This window comes from Phocoena sinus, chromosome 11, assembly GCF_008692025.1.
Source record: "Phocoena sinus isolate mPhoSin1 chromosome 11, mPhoSin1.pri, whole genome shotgun sequence".
Lineage (NCBI taxonomy): Eukaryota > Metazoa > Chordata > Mammalia > Artiodactyla > Phocoenidae > Phocoena > Phocoena sinus.
This window is the reverse complement of record NC_045773.1, coordinates 3,090,019-3,100,210: the sequence shown is the minus strand read 5'-3', so window position 1 is coordinate 3,100,210 and position 10,192 is coordinate 3,090,019. Positions and strand designations below refer to the sequence as shown.

General features: G+C 41.1%; 1 protein-coding gene across 1 annotated transcript; it reads right to left on the bottom strand.

Moving 5' to 3' along the window:
• Window positions 1-402: 402 nt before the first annotated feature.
• LSM3 (LSM3 homolog, U6 small nuclear RNA and mRNA degradation associated) lies at window positions 403-10,148 on the bottom strand. The gene is made up of 4 exons (XM_032650225.1): window positions 10,018-10,148; window positions 7,726-7,836; window positions 5,404-5,499; window positions 403-809 (listed from the first exon to the last, which is right to left on the bottom strand). The coding sequence occupies exons 1-4, from the start codon at window positions 10,036-10,038 to the stop codon at window positions 729-731; spliced, it is 309 nt and encodes a 102-aa protein (XP_032506116.1). The 5' UTR covers window positions 10,039-10,148; the 3' UTR covers window positions 403-728.
• Between the last annotated feature and the right edge of the window lie 44 nt (window positions 10,149-10,192).

Here is a 10,192-nt window from a genome sequence, read left to right as displayed (position 1 = left end):
TTAAAATATTGTGCATATGTTAAGCATATTGTGCTAGATAATGGATTAACAACCACTGAAGCCTGGCCTTAGAAATAACCCGGCCAGAGAAAAGAGAACCAGCCTCCCATGTTTCACTGCAGTGCCAGTGTTTACAACGAGAGCCCCACCACCACGACCGCCCACCCATGGTGCTCTTCTCTGTGCTCTCACGGCATCCCATACCTGCATGACGCCATCAGCCCTGACCTCACTGTCCTGCAGTTACTGGCTTCAACAACTGCCTTTCCAGAAGACTCCAGGAAGGGAAGCAAATGGACAACTTGGTGCCGCAAACACAGTAGATGCAACACAAAAGTGTACAAATAAAGTGAATGGAACACATGTGCTTATTTGAAAGAATTCACAAGACAGGAGACTGCATTAAAAATCAAAAAAGGAAACATCAAATTTAATTTAAAGAAAGAAACCCAGAAATTGTCCGAAAAAAACAATGGAGCAAATCAACTCCTGAAAAAGTTCTGCATCTTGGTGATCACATTTATTGGAAGGGTTGGACAAAAATAAAAATGCCATTTAGCTTAAGAATTTGTGAGTTATCTGCAAATCAACTTATTTCAGAAGTGGAAGAACTCTTGGTTATTTCTTAAAATCAAAACGTACGCCGGTTTCTCTTTTGCGTATCTTCTACATTTAAAGAGGCAATCATACAAAATCTCCTATTTTCCACACAGGATAAATTCTTTGTTTCAACCAACTCTCAATGGTGGGGCAACTAGCACAACACCGTCTCCCCGGACAAAGAGCATCGGAATATTCCGTTTTGTTGACTGGAAGAGGAAAAAAAACACAGAACACATTTATACAAATTTGTAGTAGTATTATTTATTTTTCGAGAAAGAAATTTGAAAACAAAAAACCACAGATTCATCATAACACAAACAAAATGCTTAAAAAACCTGTTCACTTACCTTTGTGGCACAAAGAACCATCTACTAACTGTTTCTTTTCCTGGAACACAACTGGGGCAGAGGCGTCCGCTATCCACACAGCCCCTTCTGCCCCTCTTCTTGGCACACAGCTAGACCACATTTCTCATGCTCCCTGCCAACCAGATGGTGCCACGCACTGGGTTTTAACCAACGGAAAGTGAACAGAAGTGATGAGCAACCTCCCACAAAGGCGCCTCTGTGTTCTCCCGCGACCATGGACTCAGTCAGATTATGGAGAACCCTGGGGATGGCAGAGCCAGGAAGCCTGGGTCCCTGACTGAGCACCTGGAAGAAAGCTACTGTACCGACCTAAAACCTCACTAAAGACCGTTGTGTGGGTACAAATAAAATCCTACTGTGCTAAGCCCTCCTGTGTTGCTTCTATGTGCTACTGCACTCATATACAGAATGGATACCTTTTGCATTAGCCTAGGGAACAAGCCTTAGGCTGTAAGGAAACAGATATGGAAGGTCTGAAATTTTCTCATGCCTCGGCAAAACGTTAAGTAAATGTTGACTCCAAAGGTAGCCCAAAAGATGTCCCAAACCTACAGGTTCTGGGGAAGAGGTTGGAAAAAGCCAAACGTTAGTAGTGCTGCTGTTAACCTGATGCACTGGGCAGGGCAGTGTAAGGAAGAGATGAGCTTAGGTGAGAACTAGCTGGTTTTCAAGCAGAGATTACAAGAAACAGCATTCATGATGTTATAAAAGCCAACTGTTTTTAGACTCCCAACTGTGGACGATAAGCAATAAAAATGCGTTAAGGAACAAAGCGGCCCTGTAAATTTTCTCAGGTAAACAAGCTCAGCCCTGAGGGGAAGATCAGATTAAGGGTGTCCCTTTCCCACCCAAATTTACTTTAGCAAATGACTCAAGGTAGTCAACGTTAATTTGTGGGAGAGGTAGTTACACAAATTAGAGGTGAGGAACTAAAGAAATAAAGGTGTCTACAAGTTCTGTACAGAAAAAGACTTTGAGGTGACTGGCCCAAAGAACTGATTGGAAATAAACAGATCAGAAATATATGAAGTCATAAGTTTTTAAAGAAATGGTATTGCCAAAGAACCCATACATAGCCTGGCTGAAAAAAGCCTTTGACAATTTGAGTCTTCCAGCATAAGTGAGACGTTTCTGTGAATGTTCTGCAGCCTCCAGATTTAGCAAATAAAAATACAGGTCGCCCAATTAAATTTGAATTATAGATAAATGAAAAAGAATTTTTTTTAGGATGTCCCAAATATCACACAGGACATACAAGACCTAAACAAGGGATTTCTTCTACTACTGCCTCCCCAGGGGATCCATCAGTGTGAAGGACCAGTAACTGCTCTACGTTCCCGTCCTTTCCTTTTCTGAAAGGGAGTTTTTATGGCAGCAGATATCCTGTCCCTGCTGTGCTACAGTGGAGGTGGGTGGGGCAATGACAATTAATTTATCCTTTTTAGCTTACAGGAATCTGTACCACAACTGACCACATGTAGGTCCGACAAAGAACTCTCTCTCCACCAGGCAGAAAATATTGGTAATAGCTATGTCTTCAGAACTTTTTAAAAATGTAAGAACCAGGTTTTATGAGCGTCTTGGGTACTGGAACTAACATAAAAGGAGAAGTCCCAACAGTAAATTCAAGTAGTACCTATAAATGTAGTACGCTAAATCAAGTACACTTATGTGTCATCCATGAATGTATCTAACTCTTTCCCAGATAATACACTCTCAGGGCAGTGGTTCTCAAGTTTCAATGTGCATAAGATCACCTTTAGGGCTGTTTCCTGGCTCCATGCCCAGAGATCCTCACTCAGTAGGCCAGGGTGTGGCCCATGAACCTGCATTTCTGACACACTCCAGGTCTGCACATACCCCTGGTTCGAGGAACACACTCTGAGAATCACTCTCAGAGAAACAAGGATCGTGTCTGCTGTCTGCTACTAGGAAGCAGCACTGCCTTCTGGTTTCCTTCTAGTTGCAAAAGGCAACCTAGTCTTACCCTAGCCAGTTCAGTGAAGGAGTCAGCGCTCATCAAAATAACTGATATATTTTACTCAAATCCCTCACTCAGTGGTCATACTTCTGAACTAAAAAGTTCCAACCTTACCTTCATATGGAAACGACTTCATCTGAAATGATTCTCTATTAATTCAATTATAGTTTTCTGGAGATACAAGTAAGCAGCTTCTATGATCGCCCCCAAGGATCCCTGCCTCCTGGTGTTCACCCACTTGTGTAACCCCCTCCTTCTGAGTGTGCGTAAAATTTGTGCCTTGCTTCTAACTAGTAGAATCTACAAAGTTAGTGGGATGTCACTCTCATGATTAGGTTACATAAGATAGTTACTTCCACCTTGCTAGCCAGCTCTCTTGCTGGGTTTGATGAAGCAAGCTGCCAGTGGTAGAGGCCCTGCAGCAAGAAACTGAGGCGCTCTCAGTCCAAAACCCTCGAGGAAATGAATCCTCTCAACAACCACGAAAGTGAGCTTAGAAGCAGAACCTTCCCCACTTTAGCCTTCAGATGAGAACCCAGCCCTTGTGCAGCCTTGTGAGAAACCCTGAAGCAGAGGACCCAGCTGAGCCTTGACACCTGACCCACACAAACTGTGAGCTAACAAACGTGTGTACTTTTAAGCCACTAAGTTTTCGGCTGACTTGTTATATAAAATTCTGAGATATAACGTCCAAAAAACTGAGAAAATCATGAACAGAAACAGGGGATTGAGAATGAGCTCATTTTGAAGGTGAAGAACACCAGAAGTTTAGTTTTATATGTACTGAGTTTGAGATAACATCCAACGTGGACATATTTTCGGTAAGAATATTGGAAATGAGAGAGTGAAGCTCAGAAAAGAAAAAAGCTAGAGACACAGATTTATCCATAATCATAATGGCCACCAATCACCACCTGCCACCAGCTTTACAAGCACCAAATTCACTGCAACCTGTAATCCTGGGAGGAAGGCACAATTATTGTATTGGCATTTTACAGAGGAGGTCCCTGAGGCTTAAAAAATTTCTAGAACTTGCCCAAGGTCACATAACTAATCACCAGCAGCCAGGATTTGAACCGAGATCTGTTAAGCCAGAGCTCAAGCTTTCATGCTGTACTATTATTACAGACTGATGGCTTATAACAAACAGTAATTACTAATTGACATCTGAGGGGGAAAAAAAAGCAGATTAAAAAAAAATCCCACGTTCAGAGGGAGAAAGAAAACTAGCCACGGAGTCGGGAGTGGTTGAAAAGAGGAGGAAAGCCGGGATAAAGCAGAACCACAAAACCCAACAAAGGCTGACATGTGAACACTTACTATGTGCCTGTCGCCACCTGAAGGCTTTTCACGGAATCTCTCAATGAATCCTCAATAGCTGTATGAAGTGAGCCGTATTACCATCCCCATTTTACAGATACAGAAACTTAGTCACAGACAAGTTGGGTAACTGGTACAATTATATAGCTGGTAAGCAAGGGAGTCAAGATGTGAATCCAGGCAGTCCTGAGGGCCAGAGTGGCTTCTCAATACTTAAAAGACTGAACAACAAAATGTGCCAATATCTGGAAGATCTGCACAATTCAGTGAACCAATATTTTCCAAACGACCAGAGCTTGATGTTACAAAATCATGCATGTATAAAAAATCCATTCCAAGCGCAAGGTAGACCAATGAATTTGCATATAACAAGAGAATGAAAAGTTCACTGATATAGTTTCAGATTCTACACTACAACTAGCCTTTAAGAAACTACCGCTTGCTGAGTTTGGGTGTAGTATCAAAGGCAAGTATCCACAAGAAATACTCCTCCCTTTCCAACTACCTATCTGTGTGACATTCACAATATAGCGCAACAGATTAAATGCAGAAACAAAGATGTGAGTAACTAGCTGTTGTCTATTAAGCCAAGCATTTGCAAAACATAAAACAAAGACACGTCTCACTGAATATTTTGTTTTAGAAAATATAGCTATTATTCATAAAAATGTTACTTATGTCAAAATGTAATCGATTTATTATTTTTAATTAGTTAAATATTTTAAAAATTTCTCAGTTTTAGTTTCTAGTAAGTATTGATACGTAAGTCCACATCAAACAAAACACTGTCCAGTATTACTGTTATACACCAGCACACAGAGGCATCTTACACAGCCATATCTCAACGAATCTTGGCAACCCTACGACAGAAGTGACTGTATTCCTGCTTACCAGTGAGGAAGTTACATCTGCAAAGGTACTTCCCTTGTCCAACGTACCCCAGATAGGAAGTGGCCAAGCCAGCACTGGAAACCAGGTCTGTCCAACCCCAATGCCTTTGGTTTTTTAAATTGCTACACTCTACTGAGTCCATGAATAGGTATCAAAACACGACAGGCTTTCCATAAATAACTGTTGGATTCTGAGAACAACTGACATTTTAAAAGCGATGAATGGAACTGCAAGACTTACTTTATATATCTCTTCATATGTTTCTTCATCAATTTCTATCGTTGTCACAGTTTCTTCCACATCTCCCAATATCATATTTAAATGCTGATCATAAGCCTGAAGTGGGAAGGTGAGGGACCAAGAAATGTAATAAGCAAATTAGGAAATAATAAACAGGGCTTATAATATGCAAATCACTCAATTACAAGTAACACATAATACTTACACCACAAACTTTTACATGCAAATTAAAAATAATCCTGCTGTGCTAATATACTGTTTCTCTGCCAATCATCTCCATGATAACTTAATTGACCTGATACAAATATAAAATGTGATGGTCAAAACTGAATTACTCAAAATAATTTGAAATTATTTTTAACGTGCCCACCCTATTTGTTATCTAAGGCAGTCACATAAATATTTATAATATTTAATTATGAAAAAAAGCCAGTTCATATACCTTTCAGTGTACTTCTTTCAATTCCATCTGTAATAGCGTGACAAGAAAGATACAATAAAGGAAATAAAATTCTTTAACAGCTAAGATGACGGCAATGCAGTCTCCTAAAAGCACAAGACCCTGTCACTCAACACACCCTGTCCTAAACTAAACACCACAAAGTAAAGTAAGTAGAGCAACACCCTGCACATTATAGCCTCACCAAAACTCACCAGAACACCAGCTTTTCGGCACCTGTGGGCTCGATCAACAAATATTGCAACTCAGATATTCAGGGATGTCCTCAATCCAAGCTCTAAGGCTCATGCATTTTACTAAAATGTGAAGCTCCAGGGGGTGGGAGGGAGGGAGTGGCTTGTTTAGAACCCACTTATGCTTACTTCTAGCCAAGTGTTAAATGGTTCACCAGCTCACATCAAAATAAAAATAGCCAATTAGCAACACAGGGAACTGCTAGGCAAAGCAACAAACGGGGGCAAAGATCTACAGATAAGGGCCAGAAAACAAAAGGCTGGGGGTCATTCAGTACAGAGACAATTGAGTGTAGGCAGGGAACTGAAGAAGCCTCCAAGAAAGAGTTAAGGCAACACGTCTGTCCTGGGGTGTTTGTCTACTTGCCACTGGCCCACGTGATTAAGTTCAATTCTATTTTTCTCTGCGAAGTTGCCACTATTCCATTACCTGGGGTTCTTCTTCCTTTCTGTAATTTAAGACTACTAGGTCCCCACTTCCTTTCCAAGCACAGGAGGTTCTTTACCTTTAGGTTTCATGTTAGGTAGAGTCATAGTACTTAAGAGGGGGTTGAAGTCAGACTGCCTAGGTTCCTAGCCTGGCCCTCTTTTTACTGGCTGTGTCACCTTAAGCAAAGTAACTTCATCTTTCTGAGCCTGAGCTTCTTCAAACGTAAAACGGGATAATGAGTATCTACCCTCATAGAGTTGTTACAGAGATTAAATAAGATATGACATGCAAAACACTTAGAGTAACAGTACCTGGCATATAATTAATGCTCAATAAAAAGTAGCTATTTTTAATCACTTTAGGGTAGAATGGTAGTAATAAAAACAACTTACTCAGGAAAGTAACGAGTTATCAAGAGGAGGCAAAACCTTTAGTATACTCTCTTCATGAATAAATGCGACCACCTCAAGGGACCAATCCCATAGAGATATTTGCAGATATACACAAAGGTCGATGTATAAAAATGCTTATAGTAGTAAGAAATGGAAAACAATCCTAATATCACTGCTACCATATACAGAATTCTACATAGTCATTTAAAAAAATAAAGGAGATTTATATGCACTCGTGATCAATAATTTCCAAGAACAATTAAGTGACAAAGAAAGGTATCCCCAAAATGTATAGCAATATCCCATTTATTTTTAGAGGTGGTGTATATAGTGTAAATATATACATACAGACACACATTCTTGTATATATGTGTAGATATATAGAGAAGACCTGAAAGACTATAGACTCAAAAGAAGAAATGGCACTTTCCCTTTTACTCTATGTATGTCTGTGCTGTCTAAAATTTTTAACAAAACACAAATTTATATACGTCAGTAATTTAAAGAACACTTAAATGAGAATGGAGGACAAATAAATGTTATTTACAAATAAACAGGATAAAATGAAAGAAATGAAAATATTCTTTAATAAACACACCATTTCCGTTAAGAGAAATAAATGTTAACAATATGAATAAAACACAGTTGCATCTGGCTTTTGGAAATATGGCTGACTTTCCACTTCCTCCTTGTCTACATCCAAACACTCTTCCAGAGTGGACAGTTTCTACATTTCAAAGGGGTGGGACAAGGGAGCAACGGTAAGGAAATAATCTGATTTCAAGGTGATTTAGTAAATTTACTCACATGTAACCTGCCTCGAAGCTCTCTGTCATTTCTCATTTTCACATAGATTCGTTCATCTAGACTGAGCCTGATGAGATCCAGAGGCTCTTCTACAGTGTTGGTAGTTTGTTGCTGATAAAAGAAACAGGCTTAGTAATACAGTACTAGAGAGTAAAGTGTATGAACTATCGGTGCCCTGCATGACTGTGGGCAAATTACTTAACCCCTCTATGCCTAGCCTCCTCATCCGCAAAATGTGTATAACGACAGTGCCTACCTAACTTAAATGACATATTTGAAGGCATCGAACAGTGCCTGACACAGAGTAAGTGCTAGACAAATGAGGGCTGAAACAAACGTACACAGAAGGGAGTTATATGACAAAATAATCATGACGGCACCCTGTTCCCTCAAAATCCAAACTGTCTGATCTGACCCCATTTCAGTGTGTAGGGAGTCACTCTCTCAGACTTCAGCTTTATCTCAAATATCATTTAGTAATTTGAAGAACTTACATTTAATGACTACCACATACTAGTCAGAATGCTAAGCAGAGATGAATGTTTGAGGGAGGATTATGAGTTCAGTACAGGGCAAGTTGAGTTTAGGGTGCCATTTGGTCAGTAAGATGAATATATTTAGCAGGCAGTATAGAATACTGGTTGAAAGCACTGGCTTTGGAGTCAGGCAGTGTGGGTTCAATTCCTGACTCTGACACTTACAAATTGGGATTAAAAAATCATGCCATCTCTAATTCTCAGTTTCCTTGTTTACAAAATGAGGAATCCACAATCTTCCCGTCATAATTCTTGTGAGGATTAGAGCTAATGTATTTAACTTAAGTATTTGATATATTTTAAATAGTATCTGGCAAACAGAAAAGTACTTATAAATGGTTCTTTTTATTACTATTAAAGAACCGTTGGAAACAAGTCTCAAAGAGACCAAGGCTAGGATGACCGGGGTCCGTATGGAAGGGATGCTTGAAGCCAGGAGAGCTGATAAGATTATTCAAGGAGAGCTGCTTCAGTAAGCTCAGGAAGGTGACTGAATGTTACAGGCTCTACAGCCCTAACATAGAGTAAAAGGGGAAAAAAAAAAGAAGAAAAAATACTGACTCACGTAGTCCCCATCCCCAGTTCAAGAGGTGTTTGTTAAGGACCAGCTAACCAAATACTAGATTACAATGATACAGAAGTCAGTCCCTGCCCTCAAGTTCATTCTAGTGGGGAGAGGCATATAAATAAGTAATCATAACACTGTAAGGATATATACGTGACTGTGCCCTACTACCCACTGTCCACCCTTTTCATCCCGTAGTTTTAAACACTGCCTTTTCAAAGCGGACTCCCTGATCATTCGATTTATTCACTCAATAAATATCTGTTGAGTGTTTCCACCACCGTTCTAAACCCCGAGGACAGAACAGTGAACAAAACTCTTGCTCTTAAGGCACTCACATTCCAGTTGGGGGATACAGGCATTAAATAAAGAAGCATATACTTAATATGAACCAATAACATGCTAGGAAGAAAAATAAAGCAGACTGGAGAGTGCCGTTTGATGCCAGGTGGCCAGAGAAGTCCTCTTTGAGGAGGTGAGATTTCAGTGGAAAGCTGAACAAGCTGTAACCTGATCCACAAAGACATCTGAGGAAGAGCATTTTGGAAAGAAAGGAGAGCGGGAGAGAAAGCCTGCAGGACCACCAGTTATACTGAATACCAGTTCCTTGCTTGCCTTCATACCACATCACAGCCCCGCATATCGCGCACACTTATGTTTACTTTTTACCCGTCCTTCCCCGAATATAAACTTCAAGTGGGGCCAGGGACCACGTACGTCAATGCCAGTGTCCCTGGTGCTCAGAACGGTGTCCAGCCACACAAAGACGATGCTCACTAGGTGTTTGTTGACTGTGCAACAACTGCTGCGCTCAGTAACGGTAACAACTCCTTAACTGTACTATCAGGCTTTCTATCAGAATCCCGACAGGTCCGTGAGGCAGGCAAGGATAATTATTCCCCACCCTACGGAAAAAGGTGAGACTCAAGAGAAAGGAAGCGACGAGAGTGAGGAATAACTAGTTTCCAGCGGACTTCGAACAGAAAAAAAATCTCAGGGCCTGAGGCAAAATTGGGAGGAGGCGCGGTTAACCAAGACGCAGATTAAGGCCGTGAAGACCCAGAAAGAGGCGGCGTAATTGGCCACCTTGCCGTGAGCTTGGAGAAAGCAACCCTGACGGGCAAAGTGGGGCAGAGCCAGGCCTGGGCGTGGGAAAGCCGCGCCGAAGCGAGTTCTTCAGAAGACACTCACCTGGTCCACGTCGTCCGCCATCTTTCAAACCCTGCGCTCTTTCCCGCCTCTCGCGAGAGCACGAGAACCCCCTCCGGTCTCTGGAAAGGCGAGGACGCAATGCACCGGAAGTAGAAATAATCGGTTTTGCGGCTGCTTGCTTCCTGCAGTTGGCATTGGTCCTTTGGGGCTGGGG

Coding starts and splice junctions, on each gene's coding strand:
- LSM3 (XM_032650225.1), bottom strand. CDS start 10,038: ATGGCGGACGACGTGGACCAG. Junction 7,837..10,017: donor TGGCGGACGACGTGGACCAG/GTGAGTGTCTTC, acceptor TTCTTTTATCAG/CAACAAACTACCAACACTGT. Junction 5,500..7,725: donor AGCTTCGAGGCAGGTTACAT/GTGAGTAAATTT, acceptor TTCCCACTTCAG/GCTTATGATCAGCATTTAAA.